The sequence below is a fragment of the Lathamus discolor genome, chromosome 5 (genome assembly GCF_037157495.1).
Source record: "Lathamus discolor isolate bLatDis1 chromosome 5, bLatDis1.hap1, whole genome shotgun sequence".
NCBI lineage: Eukaryota > Metazoa > Chordata > Aves > Psittaciformes > Psittacidae > Lathamus > Lathamus discolor.
Genome location: NC_088888.1, coordinates 111,929,117 through 111,946,389, shown reverse-complemented (window position 1 = coordinate 111,946,389; position 17,273 = coordinate 111,929,117). Strand labels below are relative to the sequence as shown.

Below are 17,273 nucleotides of genomic sequence, written 5' to 3'. Positions count from 1 at the left end.
ACAAGCCTAGAAGATGTCACTGAAGTTTCTGTAAGCTCATAATTGAACTGCATGACTCAGCTTAATGAATGGGTCCTAAAAATACTGGTTTATCAAATGTGAGTCAGTTATGATTCCCTTCCCTCTTCTGCAACTCTCTGTCCTCCCTCCTGTGTCTCCCCAATTGCAATACCTGCCACTCATGATTTTTATCCCTGCAATATCCTGCAGTACTCTCCTTGCTCTCCTGGTGTTACTGACACCCAGTGTCCTCTGCAGCTCCACACAAGGCCATGTTCACACGTCCAACCAGTCAGGTAAGAGGAAACACACACTGTTTGGGCAGCTAGGAGATAAGAGTAGGATGGCCAAGCAGGCAGATAAGGCAAGGTGCTGCCTGCCTGCCCACCTGCCTGCCTGCTGTGGCTTGTCTAGCATATGGGCAAAGCTCTGCAGGTTGCTCTTTAGCCTGTGCATTGCACAGGTTCAGAGCAGTGCATCTGAGCAGTCCACCCAGCCTTCCAGGCTTTTGAGGTGGAAGAGCAGAAAGTTAAGAAAGCTGACAGAACACTGCTCACTCTAATGAGATGAGAGCATGGACATCAGGTCGTGCTGGGGAGAATTGGTTTGGGAAGGCTTGAAAGTGCTTTGAGAATCATAGGGCCTACAGAAAACTGGCATTAGAGCTTGTTCTCATGTTAAAACAGACATCCAAACGGATTGTGTTATAAAGAGGCAAACGCTCAGACTATGGTCACCCGAACCACAGAGAGTCAAACTGTTTCTGATGGGATAACATTCATGCTTTCCTAAATCTGTAATTCAGTTTTGGATGCCCATTTCAAGAGGTATCACACTTCAACTCACACAGGTTTAGGGTCTGAAGAAATCAAGGTGAATTTAGTAAGTGATTGTCTTCAATATTTAAGAGAGACATTAATAGGCTGAACAGGAAAAAAATACAGCATGTAGAAGCACTGACTTAAAAAAATAATTACTTCCCAAATATTAATACTAACTATGTGCTCAGCTGCACAGGGAAACTAAATAAAACAGCCACCTCTGAAGTGTATTTGATAATAATTTCTTTTATATACATTCTTATTCCAGACCACAGGCCTAATCTGAAGACTGACTGCACTTTAGATTGACAGACGACGAGAATTCATTATCACTTTAAAGTGCAGACAAGCTCTAAATGTTAACTATCAGGATGTGTCTACAGCTAATCCATAAACCCATGTGCTGCTCCTGCCAGTGCCACTGCTGTGATTCCTCGCCCACCTCTCCCATTTCCTGTAGCATCTTTGTGGCATCTTGTTTTAGACCAAAACCACTTTGAGTAAGGACAATGTTTTGCCATTCACTTAATAGAGGCTCTTGTGCAATTTAAAGAATGGAAGGAATAAACACATAATAGTATTTTAGACAATAATCATCAACTGTGAGCTCAACTCTAGCAGGACTCAATAAATTATAAATAATGTACACTCATCAGAAATCCAAACAACATATATTATAGATCAAAGACAATACCACCATACTCTAAAGCAAAAAACCTCAACAGACATCGCAGGGCTCGTGTGATATTACCGGGTGCAACACAACACCACGCCACTGGGAAGGTGCATCCTGTATTGCCACAACTACAGCTTCCAGTCTATTTTCCAGTTAAAGGTGAAAGAACTGGATTGGTACCCAGAACAGCATGCAGCTAATTATGAAATCTAATACTTCTTTAAAGCCTTCCAAATCTTACAGGTTCTTGATATTTTAACTAAAGCAACGGCATATGAACCTGAAAACCCATTAACCATCTGCACCAACACACAGAGCCAGCATGGAAATGACTTTTTGCAAATTCCTTCTATTCCTCATGAAGTATTTATGATGATACAACAGCAAAGCAGGAATCTCACAGCAGCAGCAGTGAATGCCAGGCCTGTGGAAAAGAAGGATGCACTGTATTTCTGACAGGAGGTGGCTTACTTTGAGCAGTTTCATCAGCCCTTCAAGCTGCACCATCAGTTCTCTTCTGCTTTCTTGAAGAGCAGACATTCTCTGTTCCAGTTCATCCTTTCTCTGTCTGTTCAAGTTACATGAAAGAAAGAGTCAGAAAATAAACGTTGGGTATTTCAAAACCACTTTAGGAAATTCACCCATCCAACCGTGTCTTTAGTTTTCATCACTCCCCCCTGCTTCCAATTGAAAAAAATGGAGCAAAGCACAGTACAATGACCATGAAACCTATGTGTAACTATCAGGCTGTTCACTTAAAATCCAGGAACCTGCCCTCAGCACCTTGGCAGTAGGCAGCCCTTTTCAAAAGCACTGCATTTTGAGAAAAAGAGCCCACTTTACTCTTCCTTTTAAGAGCTCTCTTAACGTCAGCTCCAGGCACCCTGCGGAGCTTTCAGACAAGCAAGAATGAATGATGGGAGGAAAGACTGAGAAAAAAAAAAGGAGGAGAAAGGGCTGCAGGTGCTTGGGAAGGAAAAGCTATCACCTGTCTGGATGGAAACTAAGCAGAGCTATTTCTGTCCACGAACGTGACATACTGTCTTTGACATATTTGCTGTACCGGAACCCAGGTAACAACATAAGGAGATAGTAAGTGACCTTCCCTTTCCTTGACATTACAAAACCACTGTATTCCTACTGATGTGTGTCTGTGAGATATTTAAGGCAATATCACTGTTTGGTTTTATTTCACATTTAAAAACAAAGAAGGGACCAATATAAAGAGAAATTCAAAGAGGAACACCAGCATGTCAGCACTTCAGTGTCTTACATGATTTAAGAAATGCTGGTCCCCACAAATCTCAGTCATAGTAATGATAAACAACTGTAAGAAAAAAAAATATTAGAAAGGCTTATTTATTTATCTACAGTTATTTTTGTGGACATCTGAATGTCCTAATCCAAAGTTAAAGGCACCACATATTATAGACTGTGTTTTTAGGTGTCTTGGGTTACATCTTTGCTCTCATGTGATATACTATGGATAAATCATTCTGGGAATTTTAACAACTAGCTAGTTGCAGATACATCAACTGGATATCAGAATATGGAAAAGAAACAGGCCATTTACTCAGACTGAAAAAAGTCTTGCTGTCTTTTTGTACACCATAAGTGTACACCCAAACCACAAAACTGCTAAGACTGTAACAGAATTAACTTGTTTCTATACTGGTTCTTAAAAGGACAGAGACTGTGAAGTAACCAATAATCCTGGGTATTTCTTTCCACACAATTTTGTATTTTGAAGAATGTGGGTACCAAATGCTGAAACGTATCACAAAAATAAGGTGATAAAGAGAAGATTACACATGCCTGGTCACTTAGAATGTGTTAAAAACCCACCACAGACATATCTTTATCTATCTATACCATCCTCTCTAGGTCAGTTCAAAGTCTGTACATTTTATTCTATAGTTATTTTGTAGAATCATAAAATCATACAACGGTTTGGGTTGGAAGGGACCTTAAGGCTCATCCAGATCCAACCCCCCTGCCACAGGCAGAGACACCTTCCACTAAACCAGGTTGCTCCAACGCCTGTCTGATCCAGCCTTGAAAATTAGTGTGAACATTATTTAACATAACATTCTGGTTAACAACTACAAATAATGCAAAAATCGATATATTAAAAGCTAATGGAGAATCAACATCAATGTGTATGTCTGATCTTGGTTGATGTCATTCAAACTCTTGTTCAACGACCTCCATTGAAGAAAGAGGAGGTACTGCTTGTTAATGACAAAGGGTGTTAAATGTGAGAAGAGATTCAGAGCAGCCCTGTGGAGAAGGACTTGGGGGTGCTGGTCGATGAGAAAATGAACATGAGCTGGCTTCAGTGTGCTCTCGCAGCCCAGAAAGCCAACCGTATCCTGGGCTGTATCAAAAGGAGCGTGACCAGTAGGGTGAAGGAGGTGATCCTGCCCCTCTGCTCTGCTCTTGTGAGACCTCACCTGGAGTATTGTGTGCAGTTCTGGTGTCCTCAACATAAAAAGGACATGGAACTGTTGGAACAAGTCCAGAGGAGGGCCACGAGGATGATCAGGGACTGGAGCACCTCCTGTATGAAGACAGGCTGAGAAAGTTGGGGCTGTTCAGCCTGGAGAAGAGAAGGCTGCGTGGAGACCTCATAGCAGTCTTCCAGTATCTGAAGAGGGCCTACGAGGATGCTGGGGAGGAACTCTTCATCAGGGACTGCAGTGATAGGACAAGTGGTAACTGGTCCAAACTTAAAACAGGGGAAGTTTAGATTGGATATAAGGAAGAAATTCTTTCCTGTTAGGGTGGTGAGGCACTGGAATGGGTTGCCCAGGGAGGTTGTGAATGCTCCATCCCTGGCGGTGTTCAAGGCCAGGTTTGACAGAGCCTTGGGTGGGATGGTTTAGTGTGAGGTGTCCCTGCCCATGGCAGAGGGATTGGAACTTGATGATCTTAAGGTCCTTTCCAACCCTAACTATTCCATGATTCTATGATGCTATAATTCTATGTTTAAAAGACCAGAAAAGATAGGACAGCATCTAGGCACAAATGGCGAGATGCAGTCTGAGGCAGACGCCTGGGGCACTGGAACTAGTGCATGAATGAGCATCCTCCTTGCAGCAGAGGCAGCCAAGCACATCTGCATTACAAGGCAGGGATCTATAAGGACATTGGGTACAGCTGCACTTCCACAAAGGTTACATTTGGCAGCAACATGGCAGAGCTGACTCATCTCCTCGGCCTGTGTTTGCAGATTTGTAAACCTGGGACACGTTGATTTTCCACGGATTACATTTCTCATGTTTCACATCCTAAATTCTACACAGCAGCTGAGATTGTCTGGAAATGTGCTTACATATAATCAAAGGCAAAGTCATCACATGATGAAGCTTCTCACAGGCTTGGGGAAAGTCTCCTTGTTAGCTGTGACCTTGTGAAGTACTTTCATATCACAGATAACTTGCTAATTGTGATCATCCACTGTGATGCTACACAGTCAAGACAATTCATGTGCACTTTGAATTTATTAATGTGATGTTTGGTGGTAAGAAAGCTAACACTAGTTCAGTTTAAAGCACCAGTGAAACTACATGAGCCAGTGTACTCCAGCCTGTACACAGAAGAGACGCAGAGGACTTAGGGAGAACTTGACAGCAAGCTAAAGGGATAGCTGGAGGTTTGGCAAACCTGCTTTATGGAGATACTGAAGAAGTTCAAGCTATTTATGGATGACGAAGTTAAGAATCAAAATCTCTAAACACTCACACACAAATGAGGAATTTTGAAAAAGACCTTTTTAGCTCAGTAGACAAAAGCATGGGGAAAGACAAGGTCTGGAAAACAGCACTAGGCTTATGAAGGTTAGAAATGACGTGCACAGTTTCAGTCCTCTGAGCACAAACAAAGCACAGAAGTTCACTGATGATCACATTAGCAGTGTCGGGGGACATGGTATTCTTTCCACCTCTAAAATGAAAGCTTGAACATCTGTCTTATGTGGCTGCTGTAGCTCAGTTTAAAAGGGTTCTGCGGGAGCGCAGTCTGTGTTACATAGGAGGCCAGACTGGACAAGCATGATGAATTAACAGGCTTTATGTGCTTAATTCAACCTTTTTTTTCGTTTTCCATAACATTCAGCCTTTTTTTTTTTTTTTTTTTTTTTGTAGCAAAATATGGGCCATCTCATTCCTCCTGGTTAGCTCCGTTTTGTTCCCAATAACCTGTAATTTTGGAGCAACATCTAGGGACTGAAAACTCCATCACTGCTCTTGAGATTACACCCTTGCTTTAAAAGCATGTGCTGTATTTGTGGTCTGAATGCGGCTGGTTTCCAGTTTAAGCTCTTGGTTCTTATATGTTTGTCTGCTGGGTCAAACAGCACACCAAGTTGTCCCACAACCTCTTTTATCTCCACCGATTATGTACATTTGTGGGCATCTTCTGCATCCTCTGTGGTTTTTATAAATGTTAAAAAAATATATACATAGCCATATAAAGCATAAAGCAAGAAAATTTATAAGCCATTAGGTAACAGAATGAAAAATATCAGTGAGATATCAAAATGTGCTATAATGTAGCAAATTCTGTATGAAAAAGGCAATGAAAGAGGTTGAAAGCCTCAGATTTTGCAATATGGGGCTGGATGATACCTTGCAGATGCTGCCTGCCATTGCAGTAGCTCCATCCCAAGAGCACTGCACTTTTACAAAAAACCTTTAAATGTTCTTGGGAAGACAACAGCCGTGCCACATCCAAAGCACGCAGCAAAAGTTTACCCTAAGGAATGAAACACAAGGCAGTTTGCAGAGCGCTGCTGCTGCCAAGAGCTTGAATTTTAGAACCTACTTTAGATTACAGATGGCAATTTTGAAAGTTGTGCTCTGAATTAACTGGTAATAGAAGATGAAATAAAATATAGCCAGAGAATGCCCCTGTGACTACCCAAACTATGAAACACTTTATAATACTGACAATATCTCCCTGTCACTTCAAAATGCAAACTTAATCATAGATGCTTTGAAGATTGTTCTCCAACTTTGGATGTACACCTGACTATCTGTAGGTACGAACTTTCGGAGTTTCGCTGTCTAATCAAATAACTGACATTTCTCTTCAGCTCTGTTCCTTTGGACAATAAATGACAAGCAGTTAATGCAATTTATGTTATTTTTTTTCTATTGGTTTCTTCTTTACAAACAGTTTTCTGAACCATACATATAGAATTAATTTGAAGAGACATTTTTAGAATCCTAGAATCCCAGAATCCCAGGTTGGATCAAGGATTACTTGGTCCAGCCTTTTCTGGCAAAGCAACTTTCTTGGCAAAGAAATTTTTATTTACTTCTAAATCCACTTGAAAAAAAAGGCAAATTGCAATACGTTGCAAGTCTTTGGCATTCAGCATTTTAAGTAACACTCTAAGGCTACTGAAGATAATGCTTCTCCCAGTAACAGCCATAGTGTTCACAGAGCAGACACACAGGCTCACTGGCCCAGGTACCGAACGCACATGAGCTTTAGGTATTTCTTTTACCGTAGAAGCCTGAGTTCAGCCAATAATGTTGGATTCTGCTGAGCTTTTTCAGGGGTGGGTTGAGAGGCTTGTTCATGTTCCAGCCTGAGACGTTGAATTTCTTGGAGTATCTCTCTATAGAAATGACAAGAGGGAAGATTAAAGAAAATAAAGGTCAGTCTCTACACCACTCTTAAACACTGTTACAGCCCTTCAAGCACCCTGTCTGTCAGTCTGCAGCCTAAGGACAGCAAATTTGTTCACGTATGACTGGCAGAGATTCAAAACAGTAAGTTAGGGCAGTCCTATGAATTTCTGTAATACACACAGGAGATTACTTAATAAGAAGTATGAAATCACTTGTGCCATGCACTGGCAATGTCTCTCCAAAACCTTTTTACACAGAACAGGCCCAGAGACTGTTCTAAGAGGAAAAAAGTCCCATTTTCAGCACAATCTGCATTGCACGGGCTGTAGGAAGTGCTTTGAAGCAGCACCACAAGCATTCGCAGCCATGCCAGCACGAGTTAGCTTCCCACTCATCTTTCCAAGGGCCCCGGCAGGTCAGCAGGAATAAGGAAAATAACAGCTCATAGTAACAGAGACAAACTCACGAGGTCCCACAAAGGGAAGGCGATCAGCCAGCAGCCCAATTAAGGCCGCTGGGTTCTGTGTAGCTGGAGGCAAGGGAACTGACGGCCAAGGACTCACTTATTAAAATGGAAATGAAATCCTTCTGAGAGTGAAGATTATAATCTCTAACTCTCCCACCCTGCTCTCTAAAACTGCTGAGCTGCTCTCCTTGCAAGGCTTCATACCAGCACTGATTAAGATCTCCCTTATCCGTGATCTTGATGAATAATTTCTAATACCCGCAGGGTCTCTTGGTAGAGTATTGAACCTGCAATGGTGCAAGGATTGAGCTGTTCCTGTGCTCTCCAGGAACTGGTTCTCCTCCAAACTAACCCAAAGAAGTGTTTTTATCTGGTGTGCTGAGGGTGCATTGGCAAGGGACCGTGCAGGCAGCAAGCTCACGCATGCCAGCTAGGTGCAGCTGGAGCAGAGAGAGACCCAAGCAAGGCTATGAAGAGAGCACACCACCAGGCACCCAGACAGGCTCCGTGGGTAACTGAGGTGCTGCCTATGCTGAACAGCACATGTGGTTTAGAACTGCTCAACTGCATGCTCTTTAGAGCTGCACCCTCTTAACCAGAAAAACATGACCACAAAATGTAGGTGCTGAAGGAACAGGTAAGTGCAAATGAAGCATCATGTTAAAAAAAAGAGCATCATCTTCTTAACAATCCCTCTGGAGCAAGAAGAATCACAGAACGGTTTGGGTTGGAAGGGACCTTAGAGCACATCCAGTTCCAACCCCCCTCCCATGGGTAGGGACACCTTCCACTAGACCAGGTTGCTCAAATCCCTGTCCAGCCTGGCCTTGAACACTGCCAGGGATGGGGCAGCCACAGCTTCTCTGGGCACCCTGTGCCAGGGCCTCACCACCCTCACAGGGAACAATTTCTTCCTAAGATCTCATCTCGATCTCCCCTCTGTCAGTTTAAAGCCATTCCCCCTTGTCCTGTCCCTACAGACCTTTGTCAAAAGTCCCTCTCCAGGTTTCTCATAGCCCTTTTAGGCACTGGAATCTGCTCTAAGGTCTCCCTGGAGCCTTCTCTTCTCCAGGCTGAACAAGCCCAGCTCTCTCAGTCTGTCTCCATAGCAGAGGTGCTCACCTCCATGCAGACACTCCAACAGCTCCACATCCTCCTTATGTTGGGGGCCCTAGAGCTGGATGCAGGATTGCAAGGAGGGGGGTCTCACAAGAGTGGAGTAGGGGGGAGAATCCCCTCACTCAACCTGCTGGTCATGCTGCTGGTGATGCAGCCTAGGCCATAGTTGGGTTTCTGGGCTGCATGGTTCCAGGTCATGTCCAGAAGAAGGAAACCATCTCGTAAGCCAATTGCTTCTCTTCTTTCTTCCAGGCCTCTCAGCTTCTTCAGACTTTTTTTTTTCCTCCAGACTTCCAGAATGGAAAAAATCCTCACTTATTCTTCTCAAGCTGAATTTACCCACCCCAGCTTTCCAACCTGCTCGCTCCACTACATTGCGGCTGATTTATCTCCCTGCTGCCACCTGAATGGCTTGCCCTGCTGTGAGATGTCTGCTGGGTTTGCAGATAGTAATTCAAGATTGCAATGCAGCTCCTGATGCTCAGTTAAGATGATTTTAAGAAGATCAGTGAAGATCAACCTGCTCCCTGGGGAATAAGGGCACCGCAGCTGCATCTGCACTGAGCTAATTTGTTAATGAGGCAGCTACACCTTTCAACAAAAGATCTAGGAAAACAATCTGGTTAATATAATACAAAAGGTTAAAACCAACAAAGCACAAGGACTAAAGACTCTTCTCGCCTCAACTGTTGTTCCTAAAACAGTGCTGATCAAAGCTTGTTTTTTACCTGTTTTTGTTTTCCAGCTCTGCTATCAGCTGTCTTTGTTGTTTATTTGCATCAAAGCTGAAACCCAGGTCTGCCGGAGGGCGAGGCTGCTGGATGAGGAACAGAGAAAAATGAGACAAAATATTCATTACCTGTTAACCCCATATGACACAGTTTGGATCCCGCCCCATCGTTCCTCGATGCTGTGGTACGATACCCACAGCCCAGGCTGCAAGACTGTAAGAGCAGCTGTACTGAGATGGACTATGAGAACACATCGGTATGTGGTTTATGGATGACTTGATCTGATCTCGGGGTGGGAGGCTGCTGAAAGGGTGACCTGGCTCATTATCCTACGGCTGAAGAACTTTACTTGTCTTTTTTAAAAAAAAGGCCTTAAAAAAAAATAAATCTAAACCCAAACCACCATACCCATCTGTTCCCAAAGCACCCACAGGCTTCTCTGAGAAAAGATTCAGTTATGCCTTTTGTCATAAAGTCTTCTAGCAAAGCACTGACCTTCCCCTATGTCAGCTAGTGAAGGCCATGGTGCCTCTGCCTCATTTGAGAAATGGGGTGTTTTCTGACACAACAGAGCCCTTGTGTTCTGCTTTTACCTTTTTGTTTTCATCTCTTGAGATTTCAAGATTGCACATATTTTACCACAACTTTATCAGAAGGACCTCAGATTGGGATCTTGTTTTTAGAAGATGGTTTCACAACCATTTTTAGAAACTATTTGGGTAGTAAAACAAGTCAGATGAAGAGCTGGTATCCACCAATGCTCCTGCAGACAGGGTGGAAAGTGACAGCTTCAGGCCGAAGGGGACAGACACTACCAGGGTTCCAGTTTTGTTTTGCTGTGGGTATCTAGAGTGAGCCTTGATGGGCTTAAAGTGCAGATAGTACTTCTCTTCTTCGGGCAAAACCTCCATGGTGGGTGGGTTTGCATGTGGTGAATGAGCGTTGCTTGACTCACACACCTACAAGCTGATCTTCTGTGTCCTCCTAGGTGATGTGACAGCAATTCATGAATCTCCTACTGACGTGGAAATTTCCTGTGTAAGAACTGCTTGGTGAGGCAGGTCCCAGGCAAGAAGAAACAAAGCTGGGGGACTTAGAATGAACAGTGTGAAAAATAAGAATAAATCAACACAGAAACTCATCTCATCTCATCTCATCATCTCCTCTTGATGTCTGGAGTAGGTGCACAGTGCAGGCAGCAGCATGGCCACCACTCTTTCCATCTTGGGGTAATCTGAACAGTCTTGATGTAGGTAACACCAGTGTGACCTACTGGTTCCTTCAAAACAGTGTGTCACAAAGCTGAGGTCCCATGACCTCTTCCTGCATCCTGGTACAACCAGATACAAGGACAAGTGCAGGTGACGTCTTTCACCTGCAGTCTCAGGAGCTTCTGGAGGCTCTGGGGCTCTTGGGGATCCATCTGAAGCGCATGAACCTTTGTTCTGTTGCAAAGTAGGGCTGTGCCTATAAAAACACATTCTTCTCCTTAATCCCTTTCTTCAGAAATCCTGTCCAAAGCCTGAAATCACCCTCATGACCTAAAGTACTTGAATCCTCAGGAGCAAAGACAACACTGCAGAGAACTCAGAGGAGAGACATTCCTCATGCTGCTAGTGTTCAAACATCGCTACTCAAGAGGTCTTTTGAAAACTACACAGTGGCTATTTTGTATGACAAATATTTGTTCAATTGCTTGAAGATTCCATTCAAGTTTTTACCATAACTCAGAATCACGGAGTTATCGGGGTTAGAAAGGACGTTTTGAAATGGTCTAATCCAAAATCCCTCCTCAAAGCAATGTCAACTACAGCAGGTTGCTCAGGATGTTGTCCAGCTGAGTTCTAAATAACTCCAAGGACGAAGACTCCACAACATGCTGGGGTGACCTGTTTCAGTGTTGAGCACTTGCACCATAAGAAGTATTTTCTGGTTTTTAAATGGCAGTGAGCTAGTGCCCGTCGCCTCTTGTTCTGTCACAGCACCACTGAAGGGACTCTCTCTGCCTCCACTGTATTACTTGCAACCGTCGTATATTAATACAACCCCCCACACCCAAGTCTTCTCAAGGCTAGACATCCCAGAGAAAAAAAATCAAGCTCCTGTTTCTCCACCAACACCTGAACCCTCCAGCTTCTTAAACTTAAAAGGCACCTGATGCTCAGACTGATAGTTTGCACAGGGGATGCATACGCTTATGGAATAAAGAGCATCAGGCAGAGGCACTGGAATTTGATCGTCCATATTGCTAGATGTTTAATAGGGCCCTTGCCTTATTTTTAGCCCAGACTAACCAGCTCTCTAAAGCAATTCTCAGCATGGGATTTACAGTAAGCAAAGAATTATATGCAGCAGGTGGTTTGTATGCAGCTCGAGGGTGAGAGCGCTCAGTATGATAGATGTAGGCATCAGGAGTTTTTAATGATGGCTATATACAAAGGCAAAGTGTCTGTCATATGCTCAGCTGTTGAGAAAGAGCACTGACCTCTCACCTTATCTATACTACAGTACTCTGGAGAGAGGTGTCTAAACTCCTGCATATTCAAAAGTCTATCAAAGAGACACCTGAGACAGCATTGAGCCTGCTGAAAATACAACAGAGGTACATGTCTAACTGCTGCTGCACTTGTCCAGAAAACATCTGACACCAGCTCTAGTTATATCTGACCTTGAATGTGTAATAAGACACAGCTCCTCTGCCACATTCCTCAACAAAGAGGCATCCTGGGAGGCAGCCAGCTCCATCCATCCTGCCAAAGCCCAGCTGCAGGTAGCAGTGCACGATGCAGTGGTGGTCAGGAGGCAGCCCTGGGATTCTGGTTCATGCTCTCCGGGTTAGGTTTTATTAAAAAAAAAGCAAAAAAAAAAGCAATGGTGGTCTAATATTGAAAAATATTAACTGCCCAAGACCTGGAATTTACAGCCTTGGGATAAAAACTCCTATTAGAAAAGAGACTGAAGACAACACAGATGGATGTTTTGAGTAGCCGGGGCAAGATGAAATGCATCAGAGTACTTAGATCTTGCCACTTAAACAAACCTGAGGCAGTATCAGACCTTTTGTGTTCACCTCTGAAAACACTAACTTTTATCCGGGGACAGTCCAGATGCTGGAAGAGGCTGTCCATAAAGCTTACACCTAGAAACAATGTAAGAAGGAACTAAAAACTACAGACCAGCCAGCTTAATCTCAGATCTTGGTGAAAAATCACTAAATAAAGCCACTTGTTAACACTTATAAGATAGGCTAAGTAATAGTCTACATGGAGTTTATAAGAACAAATCATGCCAAAGCAAACTACTCTCTTTCCATAGTGAAAAGTCAAATCCTATGTACAGAAGAGAAACTACTAACCCAATACACTTTCACCTCAGCAGTGTTTCTGACATCTTTTTGTGGGGTTTGACAGCTTTTCTCTTAGATTTAGTACCATTCAGTATTTTCATCAGTATCATGAATGAGGAAATGAAGTATTTACTTCTTACATCTGCAGACTCTATCAAACTGCTACTGCTTTATAGGGCAAGATAAGATACAAAATATACTAAATTACAAAATTATTTATAGAAATCAGAGAAATGGTTTGAAAAATAGCTCGCAATCTATTAAGACAAATGCAATAAAGATGCTAATAAAGATAATAATAATGCTAAAATAATAAGAGTATACAAAATAAGTGATGCACGATGCAATTGTTCATTACCCACCAACTTATGCTCAGCCAGCTCCCTCACGGTGGCCCTTGGCTGGCTTTCCCCCTGGTTTATATACTGACCATGATATTGCATGGCATCGAATATCCCTTTGGACACTTTCAGCTTCTTGTGGCCCCCAACTTCCTCACTGTCAGGGCAGTGTGAGAAGCTGAAGAGTCCTTGACTGCTGCACAGCAACAACTAAAACATCAGTGTGTTACCAACAATGTTTTCATCCTAAATCTAAAACACAGCACTGTACCAGCTACTGGGAAGAAAAGTAACTCTATCCCAGCCGAGACTAAGAGGGTGAAGAAGAATGGTCAGAAGTCTATGACTAATGACAATGAAGAAAGACTGAAACTGAAGAAATTAAAGAATGAAGAAAGGAAAGACTGAAAGAATGAAGAATGAGAGGATACAACAAAAGAAACTTCCAATATACAACACTTGTTACTAAAAGCTAAGCAATACATTGCTAAGTAATATATAGAGATATCCCCTGAGATAGAAGGATGAGTGGTGGGCTCAAACTGAGCAAAGAAGCACTATATTAGGCTGCTGGGAAAACTTTTTATTGGCAGATGAATTTACACAGTGGAACAATTTTCCTTGGTGGAAAATTGTTGGTATGGAGTTACAGAATCATAGAATGGCTTGGGTTGGAAGGCACCTTAAATCCCATCCACTGTTTTGGGGTTTTTTTTTAATAATTTGGATAAGCACCTGCCCAACAATGGTTTATGCATAGCTAGGCTGACCTACAGCAGAAAGTGCCTGTACGGAGGTCCTACCCGGGCCTGTCATTATTCAAAACCGGGGAAGCCACTAAGCAGTCAGGACACTCCAGCTTTGCTAATGTGGGTGCAGGCTGCATGTTGGGTATTTGCATTTATACAAATCTATGACTTGCAGAGAGGTAAGGTATATGATCAAATACTCAAAAGTGATGGACAACATTTTCTTTCTGCAGAGGACAATGGTGTTTCCAGGTCATTTCCAGCCTCTGCTGACTCCTCACAGGTCACTGTTCCCTTTCAAGGAACATAAGGGGAAATCATCCCCTAATCAATAAACAAAGCCAGGTTGCTTCTGCCTCTCTATTTAGATCAGGTGTGGAAACACATCACCTTTGGTTTCACAACTGAAACTTACATAGATTAAAATCTAACTATATTGGAGATCATTATTTTCAGGTGTGTGAACTAGATATATAGTTATTTGAATCAACAACTTCCCATGTCTTCTGTTCTGATGGAAGGACTTTTTCCTTTAAAACCCCAGAAATTTGACTCCCAGACACCTTTCTGTTCCTGCCACTTCTCAAGCTCTTTGATTACATTTTCTCTATGACTCTTCCTTTTTATCATTCTTGTTACCACTCTTCATTCCTATTGCTTTATAAACCTCTAGAAACCTGTGAGAAAAACCACCATATTTCATAGCAACTAAAGAAGTAACTGACCATCACATTCTCAGTAACAATAAGATTAATCAAGAACTCGGATGGTTTTCTTTTTCAGTTCTTTTCTTGGTGGGAAGAAGTCTTTGTGTTTACACTGCATTTTCGGGTGGTGTTTCCAGTAGCTCAAGCATTGCATTTATTTCAAATTGGTTTTTTCTCCAAGAGAAAAAACACTGGAACAATTTTCCTTGACAGACGCTGTCTGATATGGAGTCACAGAATCATAGAATGGCTTGGGTTGGGAAGGGACCTTAAATCTCATCCACTGTTTTGGGGTTTTTTTTTTTCACTATTTTGGATAAGCACCTGCCCAAACAATGCTTGTTCCATGGTAGTCTTACACAGCACATTTGTATAGTCTACAGTACAGCACACAATGTTCAGCATTAGTACAAAATCTGACATTCTGCTCACAAACCGACATCTTAGTTCCAAGCATCCAGTGTGCTGGTCACCCGTATTCACTTCTTCTCAGAAGTGGGAAGTCATTTAAGTAACTGAAAATCTCTTCTCAGTTACTTTGCTCACAGGATCGGTAGCCTTAATCTTTCCTTGATTGATTGTTGACCAATAATCCCCCAAGTTCCTTTACAACCTAGTTGTGAGATCTAACTATTTTCTCTGTGACAGGCAAATATCTTGCTGTAACCCATATGAAAAAAAATACACCACCATCATGAAAGAGTCTACAGTGGACACCTGGATCTAAAAAACTTTGTTACTACCTTTCTCAAGCCTAGATGACTGCAAGCTGCTTTATGGAGTAGCCAGTTTAATGAACCCTGGCTCATCATTTGAAGTGATCTCAGGATGTCCACAGCAATCTCTTCTGAAAACACCAGGTTTTATGAGAGAAAAGTATTACTTAGGGTAAAAGCTTGGAAAAGAGAAGGCTGCGTGGAGACCTAATAGCAGCCTTCCAGTATCTGAAGGGGGCCTACAAGGATGCTGGAGAGGGACGGTTCAGTAGGGACTGTAGTGATAGGACAAGGGGCAATGGGTTAAAACTTAAACAGGGGAAGTTTAGATTGGAGATAAGGAAGAAATTCTTTACTGCAAGGGTGGTGAGGCACTGGAATCGGTTGCCCAGGGAAGTTGTGAATGCTCCATCCCTGGCAGTGTTCAAGGCCAGGCTGGACAGAGCCTTGGGTGAGATGGTTTAGTGTGAGGTGTTCCTGCCCATGGCAGGGGGGTTGGAACTTGATGATCTTAAGGTCCTTTCCAACCCTAACTATTCTATGATTCTATGGTGTGGGGCCAGCTATTGATGTAAGAGTTTCAAATGAATATCATATGGGTATTGCATTACCTCTTGTGGATGTGAGTATTTCAAAAGAATCTTCTAGATACAATTATTTAATAATCCAAAAGTGTGAGGTATCATTCAAATGTGCAAATACCACTCTGGGCTTCAAGTTGGACATTGGAAGGACAGCCCAGTGAATGGCTTTAGTAAATGAACTCTGGAACACATGGAAGGAAACCTAACTGTAGTCACTGTTCCCATTTCTACCCAGCATTTTATTAACACCAAATTGTTACTGTTATCGTCTTTGGAAGAGTTTTGAGGGTATAGTACAGGATCGCAATGCCAAATGCTACTCTCATAAATTCAGGGAGACAAGAATTCATTAGAGCATTTGCATGCTACTATTTACCTTGATGAGAGGTACACGTCCTCTCTGTGAAGATTTATGTGGTTCTTAAAACGTCTGCACTTAAAAGAAAAAAACCCAACAACCCAAGCCATTCATTCACTAGTCAGTGCTCTTATGTTTGCCCTCCATCTTACTGGACAGGTAGGAATGACTTGTGTCTGTCAAGATTTATTACTGTCATTCCTTTCTTTTGAAAGCCTAGCAGGTTCAGCTCCCCACCTGCTCAGCAGCACTGAACACCAGTAATACAGCCCCTTTCTACAAAAGTTTTGCAAAGACTTCCTGCTACAAACAGAGCACAAAGACCTTGTGGGAGTCAACAGCATGTCAGGCCTTCAAAATTACTGTATCTGGTTTACTTGTTCTTTTAGAATTTAAAAATATTTATTAAATAATGCCTAAAGCCTGAAAGAAAAGTTACATGAAAGGAATACTACAAATATTATTTAGGTTGTAGGCAGCTTTAACAAGATCAGATGATGACAGGCTTTTAGCAGTGGTTAATGTTGAGGGAAGAAGAGCAACCACATAGTTTTCAAAGAAGAGCAAAGTGGGCAAGAACCTAATTACCGTAACTCATCCACATAACTCAACCTAATTATCCACTCATCCATAATTGAGTATTATTTTATATTTATTATGTGCTCATGCTCTTCCTAGCAGCAAGGCTGCACAGGTCAGCAGAGTCCTGCCAGGAGTGCACAGTCCCTGTGGACCTCTGTTCCTGCCAAGTGCTGCTGCCTGCCATGGTGGGTTATCTCCATCAGAAGTCATGGGGAAGCAGCAGGCACATCTGGCTCGCAGGTCAGATACTAACCTGCCCAGGTGTATCAGCAGAAACGCAGGAGGATCTGGAAGTGTGCTAGCAGAAGAAAATGGGGGGGAAAAAAGAGCTGAGGTAGAGCAGGTAGGAGAGGAGATAAAGGAGATACTGGCTTGCAGAAAGGGAGGTGCTGTGTAGGACACTGACAACAGAGGACCTAGGATTGCTTTATATTTATA

The 17,273-nt window shown here is 42.6% G+C and overlaps 1 protein-coding gene across 12 annotated transcripts in view; it reads right to left on the bottom strand.

Moving 5' to 3' along the window:
- The window catches only part of DTNB (dystrobrevin beta), a 198,546-nt gene that overhangs the window by 59,443 nt on the left and 121,830 nt on the right, over nucleotides 1-17,273 (bottom strand). For 8 of the 12 annotated variants that reach the window (XM_065682020.1, XM_065682021.1, XM_065682023.1 and 5 more), the window contains 3 exons: nucleotides 9,450-9,538; nucleotides 7,010-7,123; nucleotides 1,969-2,065 (listed from right to left, as the gene is read on the bottom strand). In XM_065682020.1, coding sequence (XP_065538092.1) covers nucleotides 1,969-2,065; nucleotides 7,010-7,123; nucleotides 9,450-9,538 — 300 coding nt within the window. The remainder of the gene's footprint in view (nucleotides 1-1,968; nucleotides 2,066-7,009; nucleotides 7,124-9,449; nucleotides 9,539-17,273) is intronic. The other 4 variants (XM_065682027.1, XM_065682018.1, XM_065682025.1 and 1 more) reach the window with 1 other exon arrangement.